The sequence below is a fragment of the Pezoporus wallicus genome, unplaced genomic scaffold (genome assembly GCF_028554395.1).
Source record: "Pezoporus wallicus isolate ANWC-B61680 ecotype Strahan unplaced genomic scaffold, APGP_CSIRO_Pwel_v1 contig_16, whole genome shotgun sequence".
Classification (NCBI taxonomy): domain Eukaryota; kingdom Metazoa; phylum Chordata; class Aves; order Psittaciformes; family Psittacidae; genus Pezoporus; species Pezoporus wallicus.
Window position 1 is genome coordinate 2048556 of NW_026641478.1, and position 27074 is coordinate 2075629.

At 37.9% G+C, this 27074-nt stretch overlaps 2 protein-coding genes across 8 annotated transcripts in view; one reads left to right on the plus strand and one right to left on the minus strand.

Annotated features, from left to right (window-relative positions):
• Positions 1-2815: 2815 nt before the first annotated feature.
• DIS3 (DIS3 homolog, exosome endoribonuclease and 3'-5' exoribonuclease) lies at positions 2816-24207 on the minus strand. Its single transcript, XM_057424071.1, has 21 exons — positions 23974-24207; positions 21514-21671; positions 20524-20717; positions 20334-20407; positions 19061-19229; positions 18086-18246; positions 17054-17167; positions 16816-16953; positions 15597-15743; positions 14816-14932; positions 13901-14002; positions 13257-13321; positions 13071-13155; positions 12240-12367; positions 11632-11718; positions 10461-10617; positions 8745-8959; positions 7565-7733; positions 6992-7150; positions 6646-6768; positions 2816-2940 (listed from the first exon to the last, which is right to left on the minus strand). The coding sequence occupies exons 1-21, from the start codon at positions 24205-24207 to the stop codon at positions 2851-2853; spliced, it is 2886 nt and encodes a 961-aa protein (XP_057280054.1). The 3' UTR covers positions 2816-2850.
• PIBF1 (progesterone immunomodulatory binding factor 1) overlaps positions 24206-27074 on the plus strand; it is a 126003-nt gene continuing 123134 nt past the window's right edge. For 4 of the 7 annotated variants that reach the window (XM_057424063.1, XM_057424069.1, XM_057424067.1 and 1 more), the window contains exons 1-3: positions 24552-24728; positions 25152-25466; positions 26310-26410. In XM_057424063.1, the coding sequence (XP_057280046.1) occupies positions 25215-25466; positions 26310-26410 (353 nt within the window). In that variant the 5' untranslated portion in view covers positions 24552-24728; positions 25152-25214. Of the gene's footprint in view, positions 24386-24551; positions 24729-25151; positions 25467-26309; positions 26411-27074 lie in introns of those variants that run through there. The other 3 variants (XM_057424064.1, XM_057424066.1, XM_057424065.1) reach the window with 3 other exon arrangements.

The following is a 27074-nucleotide window of genomic DNA, read 5'->3' on the forward strand; positions in this document are numbered from 1 at the left end:
CAGTCTACGCCAGTAGGTGCTCCCTGGGTGAAGGAGCCTTCGCTCTGTCTGTAGCAAGGACACCCAGTCCCAGGGTTCTGGGTGGAAGTTTGTGTTCCTGTTCTATTCTGCAGGTCACAGAAAAGCTTGTATCAAAGCCCAGAACAGTTCATAGGTCAGATTCATCCCCTAAATTTGAAGGTGATGGGTGATGTTTTCTGAAGTCTGAAAAGGGGAGGTGCAAGCAGAATTGGGATAGCATTAAAACCAAATGCCTCAGGCCTGAGACTTGTGCACTTGAGTGGTGTATGGATAGAACAGTTCTTGAAATGGTTTAAGAATTAACCAGGGAAGGCTTTTTGAAAAACATTCTAAATGGGAAACTCCTGTGCCATCAACAAAGTTGCTTGGGTTTAGTTCTCACATTGCTAAAGTTGTAATTAAGAAAATCACTTTAGATTCCTAACCAGCAAATATGGACATGCAGTGGGCTTACTTCCATAGCAATTTAATCAGTATTTCAGTAATGCAGATGGAATTCACAGTAACTGAATGTAACATCCTGCAGTGTCTGTTTCACCACCTTGAAGCAGTGCCCTACTACAAGGTGGAAATGCACTGAACTGGTAACTTTTTAAGGGGACGAATTTGTTGAAGTAGAGAATGAACTTGGACTTCTGAATATATCGAACAGGGCCTTCAAAATGCCCTTAGCCTTAGGTTGTAAGGTTGTCGCTCCAAAGCAAGGCACAACTTGTCTGAGGTTTAAAAGTTAGTTATGACCTTGCACCTTGTTAACAGTAATCGACTAAAAGGGTGAATTTCAGATCTGCAGACTGTACAAAGGATTTATTTTTGCAAGTGTGATTACTAAAGTTAGGAATAATGTTAATGTAAATAGGAAGATGAAAAGCAGGGTGGTCCAAATGATGATCTGTTTCTGAACTGTTCCCTGTAACACCTATACTTAAGATTAGGTTTTATTTTTTAAAAATTTTTGATTCTTGATATGTTCAATGATCAGAGGCTTTCAGAGTATTTGCAGATAATAAAAGCAATCGCTAAGCTACTTAACTGTACCCTGCTGAAGTGTTTTCTTAAAGGAAATGTAACAGCAGAAACGAGTGAAAGTAAGAAGTAATTAAGGATCCCCCCAAATAAGTTGCCTGTATTTTCTGTCCTGTTTTATAGTCTTCAATTGGATGGGAATTATTTATTTTATGAAAGTGTGCATGTGTTTTCATGATGTCAGTGTAACTGCTTTGTATTAAGAAACCTGCTGTGCAAATTACCATGGAAATCATTTGACCATTCTGTTTCTCTGGTTGTACTTCACATGTTGGTTGGTACATGTTGCACAAAAAGGTCATTGTTTACATTAAATTAATTACAGTAGTTTTAAGGAGAGTCCTTTAACATAAATGTATTAACTATACATTGAATAGTGAAACAATAAAGACATCTCTTTCATACCTAGCTGGTATTTATTTCTTTGCTACATTTTGCAGCATCTTTCCTTTAATGATGCCAGTAACACCCATCTGTGTGCACTGTTTGGGTGGGGGGTGTTGGAGCAGAAGTAGGAGGTCAGGGAAGGAGCTCAGTGAACTGCTCTCATGTACACAGGTAAAAACTGGTTTCAGTTATTGTAGCACATGGTATCAGAGAGCCTGTGCTCTGCACATCTGTCTTGAAACCGAGTTTTGTTTTCCAAGTGTCTGAAGCTTTCTAGAGTAGTGCTGATAGGAGTGTAGAGTTAGACTAGTACTGGGAAGCAGTGCTTTAGTGCTGGGTTTGGCGAGACAATGGAACTGAGTTGCGAACGCACCCCTGGCAGTATTCGAGGCCAGGTTGGATGGGACTTTGAGCAACCTGGTCCAGTAGAAGGTGTCTCTGTCCATGGGAATTGGATTAGGATTCAAACATCTCATTGGGGGGACAGTGTTGTGGTTTCTGTTTGAGTCAGCTGTCTCCTTTTGGTGCCTTCTGTAAATACACACTTCATAAACCTGATTCAGCCCTTTAACAATGACAGCACTCGGGAAGTTGAGTAACTACGGCTAGGTGACAACCACATATTGATCAACTGTGACCTGATCCTTACCAAGGAAAGTACCAAGTGACTAGTATAGAAGTTTGTGAGCTGTAACTCTCTGAAGATGGCTGAGGAACACCTGCAGTATGTGGGACTGCAGTCTCTTGCCTTTGAGAGCTTGGAGCTGGCAGCAGCAGAACCAGTCAATGAAAACTACTCTTGTCCCAGGTGCTTTGGAGGACAGTTTCATTGAAACAAACATGCAGAACTCAGTAACAACTACCTTGGGGTCCCTGTGGTGGAAGTTCAGCACTGCGCTCAGGAGCACACACACTCAACCTACATCAGTCCTCACACCATGTAAAACATGCTTTATGACTACATAGGCAGGAGATGTGGCTTGCCTGTAACCACATGGTTCAAGGTACAAAATGAGAATTATAACTAACAATTGTTAACTTGCCAGTATGGGGCTATGTATGGCCTTTATTATTCAAGAGTAAGTTCTGTTAGCAGATTGAAAAAACTGACTTTAGTCAGGCTCTTGCATGGCCTTAAGGCTGTTATAAAATACAACTATTCCTTCACTTCACAGAAGCATTTATTTTCACCCACAAGACAAAACTATAGCCATACATTAAAACATAGATGGTTTTAAAACTACTGCTGCATACATATTCATTAAAAAGTTATTTTTTAAAAAAGCCAGTTTTACAAATCATTAAAAGGTGTATTTAAAAGTAAACATAATCTGTTTCTAGCATTTTGTCCATAGGGAAAAAAATATGTAAATACAAAGAATTCATGTGTGACTTCCTATTAACTTCAGTATCGAGCTATTTTTGTAGCTTCCTTTTCTTCTTCTCTGGTTCATTGTTGCTGCTTGTCTCTGCAGATAGATTTGCAGGCACATCATTTCCTTGTATCTACAGTAAGAAGAGCAGTGGAAGTCAGAACACTTTTAACTTGTACCTTCATGATGAAACTGGAGTTCACTTATACAGACCTTTTACAATCACTGTATCAACATCAGAAAACTCTGTTGTTAATCCCCTAAAGGAGGCTGTACCATCATATAACACTTGCAGCAGGAAAAGCTGAGAAGAGCTCACGCAAAGGGCAGCAGTGCCACCTCTGCTGCCCATAGTGGCAGGGGGATGAGTGAGAGGTGAGAAGGGACCTTAACCTCACAATTTCCATTTTGCTTTTAAAAGTCACGATTGCAGCGTTTCCTGCAGTGCTGTTCCTGTCAGGCTCAGGACAGAATTACTTGTATTTGAAGAAGTCACCAGGAAGCACACTGTGGTGTCTTTGAGAGTATGGACACATGTGGTACTGTGGTATTTAAGCCCAGCCAGTAACCCAGAACCACACAGCTGCTCACTCACTCCCCACCTTCCTCCCACTGCTCCCAGAGGGATGGGGAGCAGAATCCAAAGAATGTAACTCCCATGAGCTAAGAACAGTCCAGTAACTAAGGTATAACACAAACCACTACTGCTACCACCAATAATAATATGGGAAATAACAAGGGAAGAGAATACAACTGCTCACCACCTGCCAACCAATACCCAGCCCAACTGAGCAGCGATCTAGCCCTTCCGGATTACTGCCCCCAGTTTATATAGTGGGCATGACGTGCTGTGGTATGGAATACCTCTTTGGTTAGTTTGGGTCAGGTGTCCTGTCTCTGCTTCCTCCCGGCTTCCCCTCCTCCCTGACATGAGACTGAGAAAGTCCCTGGTCAGCATAAACATTACTGAGCACCAACTAAAACCATCAGTGTTATCAGCACTGTTCCCAGTCTGAAAGTCAAAAACACAGCACTGCACCAGCTACTAAGAAGGAGAAAAATGACTGTTACTGCTGAACCCAGGACAAGTATTTAAAGAGAGGAGAGCAAAGCAAGCTGTGATGGAGTTCATTTAAGTAATGTCTCTAAGACAGCTGGACCAAGACTATACACATGCATTCTCCTCTACACTTAGGTCTCTGGGCAAACTAATGTCCGACGAGAGAAGGTAACAGGTATTTCAGAAGCTTGATGCAAGGAAGCCAATCACTAGGACTTCAATGCCAGGTTATAAATCACATGGAAGTGACAACAGCATATACCAGTAGAAGGAATAGTCATTTAATTGTATAAGCATGTCACAGACACCTATGCATTAAACCCACCACCATAAGCCAAAGGTTATGGTTTTGGTCAGCTAGTTAGAATGGCAAGTATTATGACATGCTAAAGAGTATTGGAGAGGCTGTGAGAACAGGTAGTTACAATCAATTACCTTCAATGAGTGAGTGTTGCAAGAAGGCTCTAGACAGAGTCTATGTTTCTAGGTGTAAAGGCCTGTTTGTTGGGGGAACTGGTCAGGGAACCCATGAACAGGGAGAAACAACTCTATGCCTGAGGACCTGCTTAAGAGGTTGCCCACAGAACCATCCCTGTAATACAGATAAAAATCCCAAAGTTTAAAATGCATTACATGAGCAACAATAAGGAATTTAATGAAAATTTTATTAAAGGGGGTTGCAAAAAGGCAAAATGCTTTTGGGAGTGAGATGGAATTTAAAAAAGGCTTGGAGGAAGAACATGCCATTTATCAATAAGATTTCAAGAGAACAGTTAAAGAAGTGAAAATCTTGTCCAAATGAAGAATAAATGCAAAATTAAAATAGGCAAGCAAAAAAGACTGAGAACAGTAATAAAAGAATCTAAGTGAGAGGCAGGAAATTCCTCCTTGCATCTCTATCAGTAGCTAGCTGGATGATAACAGAAGCCTAAAGCAGGTAATAAAAGTGTATTTGAAGCACTCGAGAAAATTAAGACCAGTATCAAGAAAACTGTGACAAGTAAAAAAAAAAAAAAATTAAAAAAATGAAGGTTTAGAACAAAGTGGGTAAGAGGAAAGCGTTCCTTTAATGGCAGGGTTAGATACAGTCTATCTAAGAGTTCTAAAAGCAAGTGTAAAACTGTCAGCTAGCAACTGGTGGTGTGTGTAAACTCAGTGCTTAAAACTGGTCTTGGTACTAGGACTGAAAGATGAAAAGTGTTCCCACATAACACCATACAACACTGTACCTAATCTCTGTACGTATGTGATCCTGCATGGCTCTGTGGTGTGCTCGCAAACGTCACGTATGTGCTGCTGCTCCCAGTTCAAAAAAAATCATGTAAGAGAACTATAACAACATAAAAGCAATGAGAAACATCAAAGATGCAAAGGTTTCCAGTAAAGGAGGAGCTAAAAGAAGTATATAGAATTGGGTTGCATGGGAACAGTAAATGGGAAACACAGTATGTCATAAAGTAATAGTATTAGGTTTTAAACAGATGAAAGGTCAAGCACTTTTTCATACAAGGTGAGCTGTGTATTTAAGCTGCAAATTGCTGGAAGCTTGAAATGGACACAAAGGGAATGATCACTGTATATGCACTTGACTCCTGTATTCGCTCCTTACAAAGAAGGGGGACTAGTAACTGATGGTCAGGATGAAAAAGTATTTTGGCTTAACTACTACAGCCATTCCTGTATCAAGGGAAAAGCTAAAATTATAGTATTTGGTTTGTTGTAGAAAAAGGGACCTTCACAGAAATTAGTACAAGTAGAAGGGAAGCCAGCTTTCATCAGCCCTAATATGTGTCCATTTTCAATGAACAAAGTGCGTCCCTCAGCAGCAGCTCGGACAAACCCTCACTGGTGAGCACAAGCAGCAGGTAGCTCAGCACGAGAATGCACAGCAGGATGCAAGGTTTCTTTCTACTACAGATTGCATTTTCTACCCCCCCACTTTTTGAGATCATGAGGACTGCCTTGAACTCAAGCCTATACGACAGCTCAAAGATAAGTATATTTAAATGCGTCTGAAAACAGGTTATTTCTCAGCAAAAACAGAGAAATGATAATGTTTGACTGCAAAAACAAGGACCTCTTGCTTATTTTCGATTTTCTTTTTCCTACATGATTATGGATACTCAGTTATCGCACCATCTGTTTACCAAGTCACATGTAACTTAATGGAAGTATTCAATGGAACGCAAAATACTGAGCAGACCTGAGGTGTGAGACGAGGTGAAAACCCATGTCCCAGATGTACTAAGAAGCTAGAACCGGAAAGTCTGAAGACCAGAGACACAGTTATTAGGACACTGCAGTTCTTACCACATTATCAAGGGGTAATTTTTATATTGTGGCCATTTTAAGAAAGGACTGTCATTTACAGCCAGCAATTACATAGTTTCCTTCTGAGCCGCCCATCGCAGTTACAGCATAATTTACTGGAGCAAAGATGGTCTGACTGAGTTTTGGAAGGTTTTTAAAAGGGAGATTTGATTACAGAACCATGAAATTCAAAAGATACTACTTCAGCAAATCATCATCTTTCCTATCAGTGGAAATAACTCTTACGGGCCCAGAAGGGAAATTTAATTTAGAGCCCTTTATTCTTTTCAACAGCCAGTGAAAGCAGACCTGTGTCTTCTCGAGAGTGGACACAAAGCAACTGCAACAATCTGCTGCTAAGTGGTTTTTTTTTCCTCCTGGTTTAAACTTCAATTTTACCATACACTGATTTTTTAACATTACTGAAGAGTAATATGATTTCTGTGAATCACAAATGTTGTGCCTTACCTTTGGTTCTACCAACACCATCTGAATTTTCTGATGTTGGATGTTGGAAGCATCTAACATAATGTTCACCTTAACTTTATCAAATACACATAATGTTGTGTCTTCCACAGTCAGTGATGGTACCTGAAAGTTCAAATATTGTATAAATACTCACTGTTTAAAATGGCTTATGTTTTTTTACAGATAAATATTTTTGTAGGAAATTATTATGTGTGAATATAAATTAACATAAATGACTCCTGAATGTTCAGAGGTTTAGGAAAGCCTCTCTTACCCCTCTAAAACCAACTAGATTTTAGTCATTCTGCTCACTTACCAAGTAAAAAAATAAAGGCATTTAACATACCTCATTGTTGTAATCCAGTCTTGGTGTTGGTTTACCTTTTTCTTCAAAGAAGACTGTTCCTTCTAGCCCATACTTGGGAATCAGAACCACAACTGCATTTTTTCTTACAAATAATATATATGCATCTTCATTCACTACTCCTTTGCCTTTGAAGAACAGCTGTAACAGAAGTAAAATACATGAATAAGAATAAAAGCTAGAACATTCTCTGTATTACATATATACTGGCTTAAAAAAAATGAAAACATTCAAATACAAATCTATACTTAGTGATTATTATGCACCACGTATTGAAAGCAGAATAAAGAAATCCCATAAACTGTTCATAAAAATTACTGTAGTATTAAGCATCCATCATATTGATATAAAACACAAAAAAAATCCACAAGATGCCATTACTCTAAATCTTTCAGAACAAGCAACACAATGATGAAGCCTTTCCTCAAAGAAGCAGCTCTTGCTCTTACTCGCTTAGTTTTGCTCTACAAAGCACAACTCAGTGTTCCCTCTCTGCCTTTAAAATCAACATAAATGGTCCACCACAGTTAATTCTCACATATCAAAACTCCTTACCTGTGTATGGAATGCAACAGATGCTCTTTGTGCGTATTGAGCCATTTTATGTCGGTAATTGAGATTTTTACACATATCCGCTATTTTATGTTTATCTCTAAGTTCAGGGTAAGTATCATCTGCTCCTATTGCCACTGCCAAAAGTCGATGTACTATAATGTCAGCATACCTGCAAAGATGAGATTAAATGATCAAAACATACTTAAAAAAAAAATAATCTGAATATAATTTTGGGTTTGTGACTCTTCTAGATCAAAACATTTTTGCAATAATGATGGTGTGCTGATAACTCCCTATATTAATGCAAGATCACTCTTTTCACTGACCAAAGATACATTCTGCAAAGCCAGCACAAACTGTACTGTTCTCCAACATAAACTCTATATTCTACCAGTAGAGCCTGTACTTTGCTGCTTCTTTGTACCAATAGTCTGTACTCAACAGTACATGACTTAACCAAATTTAATATAGAATGGTGTTTCAATACCATTGATCTGCAAAGCATAATCACACTTTAACATCTTTGTACATAACTTCTAATAAACCTTCAACAAGGAACCTTTTAACGCATCTGTAAGCAACTAAAATTTAAGATTCCTAGAAGCTCCATAAATTATCCACACAAATGCACAGGAATTTTAATCCTCCTGTAAGAGAGATTTCACTTGAAATGTTCCTGAGGAGAAAAAAAATATGACAATTATTTTTCTTGAATACTGCTTGGTAAAAAGAAGAAAAAAACCTCTGATTTTCCAAGGTGTACTGTTTAACTACAATGCAAGTTTCAAATCAGCAATGCTTTTATATGTAAAATAACAGTCCCAAAATTTAAACACAGCTTACATCTGAAAAATGACAGACCAAACTCTGCCTCAGTCTCTGCTGACTTACATAATGCTAACTGATCCTGAAGTGTGTTTTTATGCCAGATACGCACTAGGGATGTATTTCTATTATGAGTTTTCTTAAAGATTTCTTTTGATCTTAGAAGTCACAGGCAGTGAACCTGGGAGCATGTATGAATACTGATCACCATCTAAAGCCATGGCTGTTTCAACTGAGATTTAAAGCTGAACAGAAACTGTATCTTTTAAATGCACACCACCACAATTTAAAAAAGAATTTATTCACAAATAAATCACTTATTTTTGTTCTCTGAAAGGTTCCCAAATTAAAATACCTTCTAATAGGTGAGGTAAAGTGGGTATAAATAGGTGAGGCTAAACCATAGTGATGAAAATCATTATCCATTCCGGAGCAGAAATAAACAGCTTGCATCATGCAGCGAGTGGTCAAAATTCGCAGCAGTGTATTTAGATATGGGAATGTAGGAGATTCAGCTTTGTCCAGTGATTCAGCTAAAGCCTTTGCTGAATCTGTCTTAATTTCTAAGTTCTGGAAGGAGGGAATCAAAAAATAAAAAAGGTCAGGTATTATTAGCAAATATTAGCAGAGTGTAAGCAGAAATGTACAGCCACATCCATGCTAATCTTAGCAGCTGGCGCAGCTATAATGCCAAATAACCCCACTGAATGCCACTATTACCAATAAATGAATATAGATAGATAAATCCACACATGCACAGGTCCTTCCCTCATTAATACTAGTACTCTATGCAAAATATGAAAAGTCAGTAGCCTAGCAATTCAGAGATTAAATCCATCCAGAACTAAGAAATACTTTGTTAATATTAGCAAGTTCTTTATTTCCTTTGACTTTTCCATCCCTTTATTGACCAAGCAGTAATCAACTTTGTTTTACTTATTCCACAGTTATTAAAATTTATACTTGGGAAAGTAATTTGCAGAACCAACTATATGACATTTTGTTCCTTGTTTGCCAGTGTTCACTGATAAAAATTCAGGTAGGTAGAAGAAAATAGGGAATGCATTTTATTTCCCATCACACATTGTATGATCTGTTGAATGTTCTCCTTTATGTAAACCACTGAACACAAAGCATGATCTAGAGACCAAATTATGGTAAAATAATTACATATTTATTTTTAAAAGTATGACAAAAGTATAGCATATTAATCATGATGGTTGCGTCATAGTGAAAAGCCACTTTCGTTTACTGAAAGAACATTTGTCTATGCATGGGAATTTAGCTTTCCAAATAAAACGGTAGTTTAATAATAAGTTTGAGAGTACAAATGAAATTATTATGACTATTCCAGTTTTACAGCAGTGGAACATGAAATGGGCTGGGTTTTGGCTCATCTATTGATCTTGCACTGATAGAGGCTAGAGAGAAACTCCCTTATTCTAAAAAACCCACAGGGGTGTGCATGTGTGTGAATAGTTGAGGGGAAAGGAAATATGACTGCACATCACAATGTCTAGAAAGTTAGAATAATTAGCTCAAATAAAAGACCCCTGAAACTGGAAAAGTAATTTTTCAGTTCAGACTTGGTTATTAAATCAGACTTGTTTCAGGCTAAATTAAACTCTAGCTGATCTACGGAGAGGATGGAAACTATAAACACACAGGGATACATTTTCTTCTCTCCTGACTCTTTAAGAGAGGTATGTTGTTTGATATGATTGACCAATTTGTAAGTACATCAATAACGTATGTGATCCGAACCCAAAAACTGGCTCAAAAATCGCATGTGGCCTGGAGAGGAGAAATACAACTCACAAGAGTTACAATAGGAAAGCCTTTCAGAGTGATTTGCTTTCTTTACTGAAGGAAGGGTTTTAAAAGAACAAAATAGTTCCCTTCATCTAGAAGTACACTTAATCTTGTTACAAGTACCAGCAATTTCAAAGTGCAGCTGATACACTTTCAAAACACCATTTTTGAACCCTTATTCTTGGGTAAGTGGCCAATCAGAATAAAAACCTGCAGCTTCTTTTAATTAAGTCACTTAATTAGCATGGTATAAACTTGCCTTGGACTTTGCAGCCTTCACAAGGATGTCATAATTTGATGGAGGAGGAGCAGGATGTTTCCGGAGCAAGGCAAACTCTGGGAACTCACTGTGAATTTTTTGTGCCACAGAAATATTGGCAAGCAACATGAACTCTTCAACCATGGAATTTGTTTCTCTACCAACATGAAATATTTTATATTGTTAGAAAAGCATTAAGCTATGTATTTACTTGAGTGCTTAATTAAGAGACATTCCACCATCCTGAACAGTATTATACAGTATTCACCAGTTGTTTTAAACATTTACACAATTAGGCAAACATTTTTAAGACTAAAAACGTTAACATTTATTAAGTTTAGATACTGAGTCAGAAGAAAAACACCCATTCTAAAATTATGAATTATATTTAAGAAAAACTCTCTTTAAAATTGTCTCAAAATGTCAACAGATAAGTTTTCGATTTCTTCCTAAGTGTACTGTTGTAATATTGTCCATGTAAGTTTGAAAACACCATGTTGCACACCACGGGCGTGACAGTTTACATAACTAAGTGTAGATTTTAGCACCGACACTAAGCAGTAGTTTGAGACAAAGTAAGTAACAATCTTCAGAAACTGAATTAGTAGCTCCATTTCTACAACTCTTCAGTAAGACTGTATCACTCTGCAATAATGTGCAATAACTGCTCTGTTTTTCTTAAGTTTTCAGTAATCCATAACTCCAAGTTCTATTTTCCTTTGTTAATACCAGTAGAAGAGCATCACAGAGAAGCCAGTGTGGTGTAGAAAGTTTGGACCTTAGTGTTCCATTATGTCAGTAGTAAAGACTTAGGTTCATATGTGAAGCATACGCTCAAAACTTGGTTCACACATAGCACAGTAAAATACAGAGGATTTCTTGAATTCTAGGGTCAGCTTCCCCAAGAAGCTGCCCCATCCCTGGCAGTGTTCAAGGCCAGGCTGGATGAGGCTTTGAGCAACCTGATCTAGTGAAAGGTGTCCTTGCCCATGGCAGGAGGCTTTGTACTAGATGATCTTTAAAGGTCCCTTGCAACCCAAGTAATGTTATAATTCTATGACTATTATGAACTATTATATGAACTCTGTACACTATTAATGTTACTACTTAAACATGTCTTTAATTCCACCCCTGCCCTGAATTAACTAACTGAGGAAAATAAAACACATACTTTAGCTCCTTAGTCTGCAGATCAATAGGATCATGAGTTTCACTGTCCATGTGGAAACGAACTTCTGGTGAGGAAAGCATCAAGGCTCTGGAAGACAGGAAGAGCTATTAGCAAATTGCGGTAAAGCAGACAACAGCTCAATTGCAAGGCTGTACACAATATCTGGGTTTATCATGAAAACGTAATTTAAAAATCAGCAGAAATAAAAATGAAAAAAAAAAAAAAACCAAACCCAGAAAACCCCAACATACAGCAGGAATTAAAAATAAAACTGGGAAATTCATGTTCAAATCAGCCAAAATTATAATGCTGACTCACATCAGCAGTAGCTCCTAAAATTGTTGTCTTTTTATACTGATTGTAAGAGATCCATATTGATTGATCTTGTAAGCACCCCAAGTTAACTGTTTTTCGGGAAATGAAGACAGACAATTTTATGCAAACTGAAATGGCAAAGTACTGCTCTTTTAAAAGACATTTGTTGAAGAAATGGACGCACAGGACCATTATCAAATTATTTTGACAGCAAAAAACAGCCAAGAAAAACAGAAAACAAAACCAACCAAAGAAACCAGGGGAAAAAGGAACAGCAACACTGCATGGTTTACCCATTATCAATTCTTCTCTTCTTCATAATTTTTGCTAATTTGTTTAGTTTACGTAGGCTGGTAGTAATATCATCGTTCATAGTTGCTGAATCAATTCTCATCTGTGCTTCGGCATATGTAAGAGAAGCCTTGAAGAGGTTTAAAAAAACAAGAGACATGGTACATAATAGAATAATGAAAAGAAAAACACAGTTGTCTGGCAGAAACTGCAGTTTGCTGTCAAAGGTGGTTCACACAAATACAAAGCTTGCCATTCATTTAGGTGCCGAGTTACAATTCTCAAATAATGTGAAAACAAGACAGATCTACGCAAGACATCAAGAAATACTACATTTACAGTGGGTTTTTTATGCTGATCACAGATGTATTTTATATGGATATATTTTATACAGACGTATTTTATACATCTGAGGTTTAATTTTCAGAAATGTATTTAAGACCTACAAAATCCACTGAATTTAACTGAAAATTATTAGTAGCTGGTATATACCAACCATGTCATATACACCTCCGTATCTCTATAGATATCTCAATACATTTATACTTTTTAAATGAAATACCATAACAAAGTAACTGCACAAAAAACACTGTAGCCATAGAAGTTTGAAAGAAGGGGGCAGAATCAAACACTTTGTCTTTCTAAGGTTTAAGTATCATTTCCTAATTCTAACAAAATCATAGATTACCAGGTTGGAAGGGACCTCAAGGGTCACCAGAAAAATACAGGAAAATCAATAAAGAGCAAGAAGAAGACTTTAGTCTGTTGATCACAGTTTTTGTAAAAAGGCCTCAAGCTTCTTCTTTTGAAATATAGTAAGATTTGTGACTAACCTTGGATTTGATAACACTTTTTGTAAATCTGGTTTTTAGAATTTCAGCCTTATGGTTCATCTCCCATATACATGAAAATGCAAGCCTATGAGAGGGAAAAGGGAGAAAAACCTGTTAAAATCCACATATAAATATCTGGAGTTCCTCATCAAGACCAAAGTACAGTTCATATTTATATATATATACCTGTCCTCATCAGATCTCAGGGAGCATAAATTGGAACTAAGTAACTCTGGAACCATATCAATCCTCTGCAAAATAAAGAATAAAAATCATGACTCAGTACAAATATGTATTTTAATTTCCCACTTTTTACTGTACTAAATGCTTGGAAATAATAACTTTTTCTTTTTTTTTTTGCTAATAAAGCTCAGATTTCCAAGAGAAAAGTGAGCTACTTAGTAGAAATTTATTCCAAGATCCATTTTTATTATCAGCTTTTTAGTAACAGTTACTTCTGAAAAAAAACTGTGGTCTGTAAGAAGTTAAAATGAACAGGACTACAGTTGTAATGAATACAAATCATAACAAACATATATATAATGAAGATGTAGCTATCACAAGAAAAAACAACTGAAAAGCCAAACCAGGCCACTTCTTCAGTTTCAGACTGGTATTACAACAGAAGTCCAGTTCATCCTTCTTGCTCTGCAAGCCAAATGACAGAAAGCACCTTCATTATGACAGTCTTAGGCAAATTACATGCAGCCCAAAGGAGCCTACTTTTTCTTTTTTTTTATTTAGTTTAGAGAATATTCCCAAGAATTACAGGAGGAAGGCAATGAAAACCTAACTGCTTAGTTGAACAAAAAGCTACAGAAAACCATTACTTTTTCACACAGATATACTGTTGTTCCTCTTTTTACTGACTCCTCATCCAAAGCATTTCCTGGACGAATGAAATGGCTGACATCTGCAATATGTACACCAACCTAAAAAACAGCATCATAGAAATTATAGGTCTTATCATGAAAGGCACCCTCAAGTTTTTATTTACAACCCAATTTACCCACTGCCAATTCCCTTCAGCAGCTCCTATATCCAGTAACAGGAATAGTTAAAATCTATCATACTGGTATTAAAAAAATAAATAGTTGCAGCAATTACACAAAATAAGAGTGTCCATACATTTAGTGGAAAGTTATATTCATTTCCAATGCAACCCTTCCTGCCTGGGGGCTCAGATAACCTCCGTCCTTTTCTCAAAGGCTCACTGAAAACGTGTTTTTGGTTTTCTGTTTGATAGAACTTCCATTTTTGCACACTCAGCTTGTACAGCTACAGATGAATTTATAAGGAAGAAAACCTGACTAAATCAGATATAAGGGGGTAGAGTGCTGGTGTTAAGCCTGTAGCTTTTTAATGCCCCCCCCCCCTTTTTTTTTAATAAAATAGTAATTCCTTAGGCATTAAAACAGTAGCTTCACTTTTTCCACTGATACTTATTCTAGCTGTAGATATCCATGTTTATACTTAGCTAAGGCAGCCAGTAAGTCTTGTGTTCATTTCCCATGCCAAATGAGCGGAAAGCAGGGTGAATTTAGAAAATTCCCACTTCTGACACTGATGCAATGCAAATCAGTTCCCTTTCTTTATTGCCATCTTGCAGTTGTGCAAACACTATTCATCTCTTTTACAACAGATCTTGAGCTTTGCTCATGTCATTTACTATTACCACTACTGCACTGTTTGTAAAATAAAGGAAAATGCAAATAGATGACCAGATAATAACAGAGAGACAATACCTCTATATTTCCGTTTTCTATTTCTCTACAATGTAATGCATCATCAATATCTGTACAGCCAGGAGGATCAACACTACAAATACACAGATGCCTTAAGTCCTCCCTGTATTTCATATCCTGAAATTAAAAATAAAAAAAAAATTAAATTGTTTTCAAGAACATTTTCTGTATCAAAGTAAAAATGATCCCTTGGGAAAGGCAGTTCACGTAAGATTTTCCAAACCAACCAAATATTTTCAGAGTGCTTTTGTTTGTTTGTTTGTTTTAGGACAAGATTTGCAGTAGTATTTATTTTTAAGATCAAAACAGATGTGCAGGAACTACAGTGATAGAAAATAAGTCAAAAAATGATCAAATATTTGTATTTGTTCATTTTACAGCAAACAGGAAGACAAACAGAACACAACCTCAATCTTCTCATGATTGCGACCAGGAATCCAGATTTAAGTGACATTTTGACTGATGTCCAGCTGGACAATTTGTTTCGAATGTGACTGCTCTCAATTCTAGCTTTTTAAGGCTAGTTTTATTTTTAATGACACCTGTAACATGCTTTTTATCTTAAAATTTTTTGTCTGTCCATAACAAATAATTTTAGCCACACCTCCAAAATTTGCAGAGGCTTTGTCTCCATAGGAAATCCAACTGAAAATTTACACCGAGATAAAATGGTTCTGGACATTTCTCCTCTATTTCTGATGCACTAGGTTATTCAAGAGCATCACAACTTGATCTGAAGTAGAAGACATAGGTATTATTACAATAATTTAAAAATTATTACCTGTTCTGTAATGCTCCATGGCATTTTTGGTAGGCAACTAAGGACAGCCTGGGAAAAAGGCTGATGAGGGACATCATGTTCAAGCAGAAGAACTTCTGTCTCGGTTTCTTTATCTCCAGCACTTCCCAAGTTCTTTACAAAATGACCCTGAGAAACAATATGCACACATACAAATATACATGCACATCAAGCAACACTGTTAACTCAGAAGTATTTTGAGACCATTATTCCACAGGTTATTAGTATATTAAGCTAACAGTATGAATAATCTTTCTTCAGCTAGCTGTCTCAGCTTTAACAGAGAGATTTAATTTCAAACATTTAATTGATTCAGTAAGTCTGAAATGTGTACATCTCCCTCTTTTCCTTGAATGGCAATAAAATTCTCCACAATTAAGACTGCAAAATTGTAAACATGGCAATTCAGTTTTGCAGTTAAGAATAAACATCGCTGCATAAGCAGCAAAACTAGTGAGGTCTAATTTCTCTACAGGTTTGTGTTGTGCCCACTCCCTAATACCGTATCAGCACTACTTCATTCCTCTCATCTCTCACATCTCATCCTCTACAGCAATGCTGTCTTCGCCTTAGCAGTCGTTCAATATATTCCAAGTTTCCTTCGTTTTTCTAAACTTGTTTGCAACACCTGTGCTCTCATTCATTACAAGCTATGCATTCCTATGCAAGCCAATGGAAGCCTCTTTAAAACCTACTTTGTTTTCAATGCAAACTAAAGCTAGTCCTCATTTTCCCTTATAGCTTCCTATTTATTTCCAAAGATCTTTCAAGAACTTCATTACCTGTAACTCAGCCCCACTGTCAATTTGGCTGAATTTGGCCAAGGTGTTTAAAACTACTTGCCAAGACAGTGATCAGTCTGTGAATGAGCAAAGTCACAGCAAAAGGTTCACATTTCTAGGAACCCAGACTAAAACAAGGTGGTCCCTGGTTAGTCTAAATAAAGCACCTTAGTTAGCACATGTAAGTTCACTGCAGAACTGGCGGAGTGAGCTTTCTGAGTATGATAAATCTGTATCTTTTTCTGGGGGTAAGAATGAACTAAATAATTTAGGGACTTCCTTAGTTGGCACCATCAAATGGCACTCAAAATTCACATCGACACTTTTTGAAGTTACTCAGCACTGCAGATAATAAACACTTTACCTAATAACACATAGAAAGAATAGAAAAAAGTTCATAAGAAAAAGCTTAAACTTACATTAGGATACCTGGAATTCCTGGGCCAGCCGTCAATAGCAACAATTATTCTTTGTCCTTGCAATTTATCTGCTTGTCTTGTTTCTATTCGAATGCGAGGAATTCTGCGATCAGCTGGTGTGAACAAATGGCGCCTTGCCTATTAACAGCCAGAAAAGGGAGCAATTAATTTTCAATTAGAGAGAAAAATAACAAAACCCCAAACATCTGCGCTTACAGTAACTGGATTGTTTCTTTACCTCTTTGATCTCTGACTTGGAAAGCATGCCACAAAGCGGTCGCCAGTTTCGTTTTATAATGCCCACTACTTTTCCTGTGGGTCTCAGCATGTCCTTGCTAACAGAAGTCTTCAGCTGGTAGAACACACAAGGGTTAAAAACACAAAAATCTTTGAACTCATGTTAACATGCTTGGCTATAGCACGTATCTCAAACCTTGGTGGTAACATCTTATGTGTCACTATAATGCTGTAAATTCTATTATGACTTCATAAGCAGAAATACGCTTCCCTGTGCTCTGCATGTCTTTTAGTGTTTTTAGTATGTGACCTGACTACACTGTTGTAGTTGTGGGGTTTTTTTAATGGACATCATTGCAGAAAATCAAGGAACAGCAGAAAAAAGGTGAAGAAATGCTATCTTGTCCCACTGTCTCTGTTTACTCCACAACTATCTCAATATTCCTTAAAAAAAAAAAAAAATTACTTTAATTTTCAGGAACCCTCTTACATTGTTTGAATATTCTCCAGTAAATCTAAACCAAGTAATTAAAAAACATTACCTGCAGGAAGATCATGTTTTTAAATAAATAGAAGTATTTGTTGGACAAGGTATACATGTATATGCACTGCATGCATATTGAGAGGGATTACTGCAAGAAGCTAAGGATTTCACAACTGGTTCCAAATGTATGCACTACCGGTAAAAGCTGACCATTATCATGAGACAACACCTGCTCCTATTCTAGCAAATCCTAATGTGCACATCAGTATATAGCTTTGTATTACCTGACTACCACCCAGGAACTTTTGGAGTTATTAAAGCTTAACTAAGTAACACGGCAATTTCTGATTGGGATTAATTAGGAAGTATCAATTTTAGACATAATCATATAATTAATGCAACTTTACGACTACAATTAAGTTTCATAGTTTATGTATTCACAATAGTATAAAAAGGATGTGTAAATCTGAAGCCTAGCACTGTCAGGGTAATGCAGATTTAATCTCTCTCTTAACATAAGAGTGAAGTGAAAAGTTATTTACTGCATACAATGTTTTCTTTCTCCTCCTCAGTTTCAATGTCATCTTCATCTTGGCCATCATCTTGCAAGACCACTGAGGACAGTGCCACCCATTCACTTTTTGGCAACAGCTCCACAGCTACAATATCTTCATGAACTGCTCGATTTAAATGTTTCAATCCTTGTATAACTATCTGGATTTTTTTTTTTAGAAAACAAAATGAAAATGTAAATATTCACAATGACAGCAACAGAAGACCCATATCAAAGCAGTATACCAGAAGAGTATACATGTGTAACAGGCTGTGCATTCTAAAGAACATTTTAAGGTATGTTTGTGACACATTTTTTTTCCTCTACCTTGGTTTCTTTCAGTACTTATGATACCATTTCAGGATTCCAACTGCCTCCACAAAAATAATGTGCTTTCCACAGATGTTTTGTTTATAATCATACAATCCTCCTACCTTTGCAAGCTAGGGAACTCCATATACTACTGGAAAACAGGAATAAAAGAAATGGGGAGCCAGGGAAGCATCTCCAGCTGCCACCACAAACAGGGAGAGAGGAGGTAAGCACTGCTGCTTGAAGCAGGACAGCTGTACCAACAGTAGGTAGACAGGTGGGTTAACTGTCTGGAGGGAAAGAATCTGTCTACTCATCACCAGGTATGAAAATATTAGGGGAAATAAAGCAGGACAGCCTCACAATGGCTTATCAGTTTCTCTGAAAATCCTCCTGCAAACTTATCTCTGTCTTTTATCATGTATTTCAAACTAATAAAAAAAGAAATCATTAGTCAGCTGAAAAAGTATTAACAGCACAGTCAGCATTTCAGTAGCCTATAGCCATAGAGTAAAACATCAGAAAAAAGTCACAAAAAAATCAGAAAAGGAAAAATTACTACAATGCTCATTTTAATATATGTCACTATGAAACAACTGCGTTTTAAGTCATTACTGAGGCTAATTAAAAGTTCACAGCATGAAGGTAAAATAAAAAACTTACCTCTTTTTCTTCAGCATCTCCATGAACCCAAACAGTAGCTTCAAGATAATTATCTCTGCTTGCCCTGTAAGTTCCTTGGAGGTAATTACCAGATTTTATCCCTTGCTGCAATTTGCTAAGAGGAATATGTTCTGGGAAAATTATTTTTCCACTTTCTATTTCTTTCTTAAAAAAAGCCAAATAAAAAAAACACAAACAAAATGAAACAAAACAAAGTAGCAACAAAAAACAAGAAGAAATTTTCAGTCTTTTGTACTCATGATTATTCTTAAACTAACTCAAGAATGTGACACTCAAGCTAACAAACTCTAAAATAATTACTATGTTCGATATGAATATAGACAGTAATAAAAAACAACTATTAAGCAGTAATTTTTCTAGTTAAGTATAAAAAGCATAAAGAACACAGAAACATGGCAATTACAGGAATGCCTCCTCTTCTTCTCCTGTTTGCCTGCAGTTACTGAAAAAAATACTGCCCAAGTGACACACGCTTTCATGCTGACTTGCATATACTAGCATTACGTGGTAAAGAGTATGGCACACAGTACAAGCGTATAATATAAACTATATATTAACATTATGAAAAAATATTACTATGACTAAAACTTTAAGAGGTGTCAGACAATGAACTGCTGAGCAGATCAACTGAGCCCTCCACTTTCTTTCCATTCTTGCCTGTCCCACCCTATTCTGACAGGACTACCTCTGACAAAATTAACCTTCCCATTTTTTGGTGTTAGTTTTTAGCTATATCAGTCTCATGTGATAAACACAAAGCACAAGGAAATAAAAGAGGATGTAGCTCATGTCTGAGCTGCAGCCTACACTTATGACAACTTGCATGACCACAAAAATCAGAACTTTTGATAGAAATTTATCAGTAAGTTAATATCAACTTTCAAATAACAGATAAAAAGCAGAGGTTGAAATGGTTTGCAATACCCATTTTTCATTTTGTTTCCATTTTTTAATATTTATACACTTTCTTTAACCATTATTATACTCATCTTTATATCAGTTACCTAAAGCAAGTAGCATTTTACAAATAACTAAGCAATTACTAATAGGCACATAAGCAGCAGTAAAAACTGCTACAATGTATCTCCCTTTCTTTTCAGTTGTCAAAAGGTTGTATTGTCAAATTGGTACTAAGTCCAGAGTCCTCATATTCTAAACTGATGCTAGTAGCCTGACATAGAGCGTCCAATAACATACTGCAAACCATTTGTGCTTAATTTATCTTATAAAAAGAAAATAAAAACATACCCCTTCATCAGATACACAAGCAAGACGATCTACAAGCTCAGGATTAGCTACCAAGCTTTTTATATATTCCTCACCTACAAAAGCACACACATAAAATTTATGCAAGAGGTGCACCAGATTTAGGTATGAAGAGACTGCTGAGATTGTTTATCTGAGCAATAAATTAAAACATACATGTCACTTTACTTACATGTATAAGCAGTTATCCCTTCCTCTAGAGCTTTCTCCTTATTAATTCTGTCATTTGTTAAAAAGATAACTTGAGTCTTCTCCTCATCCTCTATTTTCTTCAAGTGCTCACTGTACCATTTTACCGCTACCCGAATGGCTCTGTCATTGCGGTCATTAGAAGTTTCTCCTTTCTTCTGCTCTATGTATGTTTCTCTAAATACATGAACACATAGACATAAATAAATACATAAATGAAACAAAATAAATCTTAAAATCTATCCATACTTACAAAAATTTTTCAGACAAGCAAGACTGTGAGGCCAAAAGAATCTCTGCTGTACCGGTTTTTGTATGTGTAATACTCTGGCCACTGAAGGTCAGGAGACACACAGGTAAAGAAAAATAGGAAAGAGGAGCTAATTTCTAACTCAACCTTCGCAACTGACAACTGAAGAGAACTGCATTCAAGATGCTATAACTATGGATTCAAGATTCCTAGAACTATGATACTGCATATTGGAAACTGCTTGTGAGGGCAAAAAAAGGCAAATTAATTGCATGTTTATTTCTTAGAGCTTTCTGTCACTAACTAACCAACTTTTTTTTTTTTTTTTAATTCTGCTACAGACTGAGCTTATTAAGAAAATATTGGAATATTTTTAAAAAGGAATTGGAATGTTTTTAAAAAGGAATATTTTTAAGAAAAAATTGGAATATTTTTAAAAAGGACACTAAAATGGAAAATCAGTATTCTATATCTCAGGGCAAGTTTTGTCTGTAAATCTCACTCATCATTCTGAACACCTTTTCATAATATATATATAAGCTTATATTAATTACAGACCATGTTCCTGGAACACGTAACTATTTCCCAATTGGATTCCTTACAAGTATACAGTTCTATGCACCCCAGCCTAATTTTTTTACCTAGTTCAAATGTTGCAGTTCTGTTTCCCAGTTTCTTTCACCGGCTAGCAGCGCAATTGTTACATCCTATTCCACACCTTACCTATGATGTTCATTGGTGAAAGAATAGAAATGTTTTTCAGGGGTTTGAATCACGTCCCTAATTCGCTTGTATACTGGTATACTCCGATTCCTGACTTCTTGTAAGACTGTCTGTAGCACAATGACATTCTTAATAACAGGATCTTCAAGTATATCAATCTGAGGAACAAAATGGAAATGAATAAAAATTGTTGTTTAATTCTATCCAATAACAGGACTTAAACAGTTCAAATATGATTTTCCAGCCTCTTTGTAACCTGAATTTTGCTGGAATGAAGAGCATGACTTATTCTGATTTTCACCAAATTCAGCCTCAACATGTGCAGTACTCCAATCAAATCTAAGGCCACATGTACACTAGAAATTTAGTTTACATAGGATGGGTTCTTGTAAACTATTACCTTTGTAAACCAAATACAGTTTTATGCAATTTGATTGTAATCCAACATAGTTTAAAGGCTTTCTGGCGTATGTCTTTGTGAACAATGCAAACCATCAAATAGTTACTGTTACACAGCTAACACCAATATGCCTGTGACATGTGTAGGCTCAAGTTCTCCAAACCCAATCCCACTGTTGCCCTCCAGTTTTCATTTCTGCAGATTCAACTCACCAGGAATTCTGTTAGCTGCTCTTCACCTTTTCAAAGACCTATCTTTTTGAGGAAACGTGTTTAAAATTTTTCAGCACTTTTCTCTGCCAACTCCTGACAGCCACGACATGCAAAGAGAAGTCTACACATAACATCCATGCAGCCCATCAGGAGAAAAAGATGTGAGCTTCATTTCCTAAGCTTGTGGCAAGGAACTGTACAAACCCATCTCCAAAATGAGACAGAATCATAGAATCACATAATCGTCAGGGTTGGAAGGGACCTCTGGAGATCACCTATCCTAAACCCCCTGCCATGGCACAAGACAGCAGTAAGGCTCTAGAAGGCATGGCTAAAAGAACTGAAATCCATGCCAAACCAAGCTCCTCTTCATCTGATGTTTAAATGACCTAACAGATTAAGAGCCATGTTCCTAGGGCAAGTAATCAAGTATTAGTCTATGCACAAGACCAATTACCAGGCCAAGTCTTACTGTTACAATCATGCTCCGGTTGCTGGGTAAAAACTTTTCCTGCTGTTACCAAGGCTTTCTAATCCTGCTGCTCCAGTTCATGGCAGCGTACCGTGGCACATTCTTAAGAGTGTTCGACATTACGCATATACAAACTTTGCCAACAGACACCAAGAAGTCCGTGGGCAACAGACTGAAAGCATCCCTCAGTTTGCTGTTTTGGGAAAAAAATTCTTACAACTTTCAGGATGAGCAACAGTTGAAGCATGTGAGTGTTGTGCTCCTCTCCAGACTAATCCATGTTAGGATTCATGAATTATTTCCAGTCTCCAATGTCAGCACAGGGCTATTCTACTTTCCATGCATTCCAAAGCAATTAAAAAAAAAAACAAAACACCAAAAAAAACACCAAACAATGAAAATCATCAAGATTGGGAATTCTCCCAGCCTGAAATTTTACTGCCTGCACTGCCCAGGCTCAAGCCTTTGCACAACTAGGAATGGGCTGCAGAATAAAGTTCATCCCATGCTTCCAGGGTTGCACATGGGATGATTCAGCAGCCTCTATTCATTACCTGAAATCAGCATCACAGTATGAAGAACCAAAGCCTACAACAGGTCTGAAAAATGGAATGGGTATTCAGGAAAATGCAGTAACCACCTGAAGATCCTGATGCTGCTTCAGTCTATACACCATTCTAGCTTAACTTTCCATACCTGTATCAGGCTACAAACAGCGAATAAATAAATACTGTTCAGTATTTAAAGGGTGGCTACAAAGAAGATGGAGACTGCCTTTTTACCAGAAGTAAAATAGAAAAGGGTAATGGGTCTACGTTACTTCTGACAAGATTCTGGTGGGACACATCAGAAAATTTTTCACGATGAGAACGATCAACCACTGGAATAATCTCCCCAGGAAAGTGGTGGATTCCCCATGGTTGGAAACTTTTAAGATTTGACTGGACAGAGTGCTGCAACATGCCATCTAGGTCATGCATTGCCAAAAGAGGTTGGACCAGACAATCCTTGAGGTTACTTCCAACCGTAATTCTATGATCCTATGGAACAAGTTCTCTATTCCTACTGTTGAGGCAGCAAAATACAAAACCGGAATACAGCCTAAGATCAGGCCAGATTCGGCGATGCTGAAAGCCTCCTCCGTATCATGCAGAGACAGAAAAGCCAAGCCGTTCCGGACACCACTAACAACAGCAAGGCCCGAGCCCGGCGGCGTACTCACTGCTGACGCTATCCACACCTCTCCAGGAGCGATGCCCGGACCCAAGACCTGAGGGGACCCCTCCCACGCAGACGATTTAACCGAGGCTGAAGCAGAGAGGCGCATGACTAAGCCCAGAGCGGTGCCGGGACCCGAGGCGCGACCCGCGGCTTACCTGGTGAAGCAGGACGTTGGTGTCTGGCAGAAGGTAGTGCGGGGCAGGGCAGAGGCTGCTGGCGGCACCGCCGGGCCGCGCCTCGAGGCTGGGCGCGGGCGCGTCGGGCCGCAACGGGCAGAGGCGGCAGGCGGCGGCGCCGCACGGGATGTCGTCACGCAGGTAGTGCTCGCGCACCACCTTCACGACGGCGCCCGCCCGCGTGCGCTTCACGAACGTCCGCGAGGTCTGCATGGCGCGCGCCGCGGGCAGGAACACCACCCGCCCCCGCCGCTTCCTCCCGGCACGCACCGCGGCAGAGAGCGCGGGAATTGGCGCGCGGCGGCGCTCCGGTCGCCCTGGTGATGGCGTCGCGCAGCCCCGCCTCGGCCGCCCTGAGGGAAGGCGGAAGGGCGCGTCGCCGCCGTCTGAGGTGAGTGAGCGCCCGACCCGGCGTTGGAGCTGCAGGTGCCGAGCGGAACCCTCTTCGCCTGGCGGGTCAGCTTCTTCTCGCTCTTATACACCCTGCTGGCCGTTGTCTTCCGCTGACTTGGGCATCCGGCGTATCTTCCATTGAGCTGCCTCTGCCGTGGGGAAGGAGCAGTGGCCTGGGAGAGCCAGCCCCGGCGGGTTCGGCACCCCTCGCGTTAGCGCGGCACTGCCTTTCCCTGTAGGGCTTTGAACGGCTTGCGTTAGTCTGCGCACCTCTTCAGTAAAAGCCGTGGTCTGTACCGAGCAGTTGTAAAGTACGTGTGGCTGTTGAGTAAGTTAGCCTGGTAAGCGTACCAGAGCTGATACTTTAGAGAAGACAAAAGTGGCTATCACTCCATTCCTGTATTGTTTTCTGTAGCAAGCTTTGTTAATGCTCGTTATTGGATGTTCTCTGATACTGTATGTATGGCTTATGGATCTTGTGAAGTTTTGGTGCATGTTCTTCTGAGAGCGTGAATGGCAGGTGTACATCCTGATTTACTTACAGCATCTTACCAGTAAGCTTGATTCACACCGGTATTTAGCTTACTGCAGTCAAACCCCGTGCTAACAATTACTTAAGCGACAGACTCCTTGGGCAACTTCTTGAGCTTAAAATGTTTTTCTTGTGTAAAAAATACATTCATGTGATGCTGGGAAGTTGCTTAGTGGTCTTAACTTTTTAATTTTTCATAATGCCTTTCACTTAACTGTTTTGATTCTTACAGTTAATTCTTCAGGGGCTCATCTGAAAGTACCACATAAAAAAGCATTGCAAATAGTAGAAGAAAATGTCACTTAAAAGCTCTAAGGAAATGAGGAAAGTAAACATTTCCAGCTCTTTTGAGTCTGAAGATATTAGCTTAGAAACCACAGTACCAACTGATGATATTTCTTCCTCTGAAGAGAGAGAAGGTACTGTTAAAATAACTAAGGAGCTGATTGAACGGAAGGAGTTGCTCCATAATCTTCAGCTAGTTAAAATAGAACTATCTCAGAAAAACTTGATGATTGACAACCTGAAAGTAGAATATCTGACCAAGGTAAGAAATGTTGTTCTTTTTGTTGTATAATCTTTTCTTGTTTCTGGTGCTCTTGGAGTATGATAGAAACTTATATTCTGCCAACAAATTCTGTGAATTGCATGCTGAAAGCCTGCTTAGTTGTTTTTGGAAGGGATTTTTGTGTTTTCTTTGGTTTTTTTTGAGAAAAGAAGGAAACAAAGATATGGAAAACTTAGCTGACTGAGCAAGTAAATTCAACATTTCAAATGAACGAGGTGGGATTTAATTAGGTTTTTCTTTTCTAAAAACAGAAGAAAAAGACCTGTTTTCTTTCAGAAATGAAGAATAATTTTGTCACTGATAAAAGCAGCTTAATAGGGCTTTTCTACTTTGGAATAGTAGGAACAGTAATCTGAATACTATTTGATGATCTGTTAATCAGGATGTGGCTAGAATACGCCAACATGCTAATAGGAGGGGATTTTATTGTGTACAGTTGCCACTAAAATGCATGAAACTAAGAAAGGTTGTTAAAGCTTTGCCACACCTGTGTGCAGTCCACATTTACGGCCTACTAAATACTAATTGTGGCTTTCACAGGCTTGCTGCTTTGTATTTAAGCCTGGTTTGAAGTTAGTTGAACAAGTAGCTATTTGGCTGAAAACAATAAGGTTTAGAGCTAAGTCTTTTTTACTTTTAGTTCATTAGGGCAAAATCTGTATTGTATTTATGAAACTTATTATTTGGCATATTTGGAGGTCTTGTCAGATAGTCATTGCATTTCCTACGGCATTGGCTCTCCACCTTTTTGTACAGTTGTTTTTTTTTAATTACCAAAGTAAGCTCCAGTCTTTGTTTTATACTTACATTCATTCTATTTAGATTGAAGAGCTAGAAGAGAAACTTAATGATGCAGTCCATCAAAAGAAGCTGTTGTCTTTACGACTGGATAGTCAGCTGGCATTACAGCAAGAAGATTCCAGGTACAATGGGAGTAAAACTAAGAACTTCATCTTTAATAATTTATTAATATGAATTTTAATTAATTCATTGACAGTTAATGGAAGCTAATGATTATGAATTGCAGGAATAGGATTTCTTTTGCATTCTAAAAATGGAATTTGTGTGTTTCATTTACATATACATACATTTGAATTCAGCTTTCACTTGCTGAAGTTTTATTGTTACCTGGATTCAAAACTGAATAAGAACTGGAGTAAGAGCATTCTTAAAACTAGTAAAGAGTAAAAGGAGTAGGTAGAGGTGGCAGATTTTGCATGAAATTAAACAGAATTTTGAATAACTCTGCCGCCTTGATGACTTGGGAAAGGTAAGGGGATAATGTTTAGCACTCCCAGTTAGGATTGCTTATTGGTCAGGAACATTATCAGTTGATGATGCAGAAATTTTTCATCTTGCTTTTCTGAAACATTTTGAATTAACCTGTAGCTGAAAATAGACTGGCACACAGGCTTCTCCAAATTACTTTGTCAGTTAAATGTTCTAACACCTGTGAAGGAAGAGCATTACTTATAAGTCTCATGTTAGAGCTTACAGGATGTAACTAATTCAAAGTCATATTCTGTAGTAAGCCTAGAACAGATTTAGGGATATGAAGCTGGATTTGGGATTAGTTACAACAAAGTC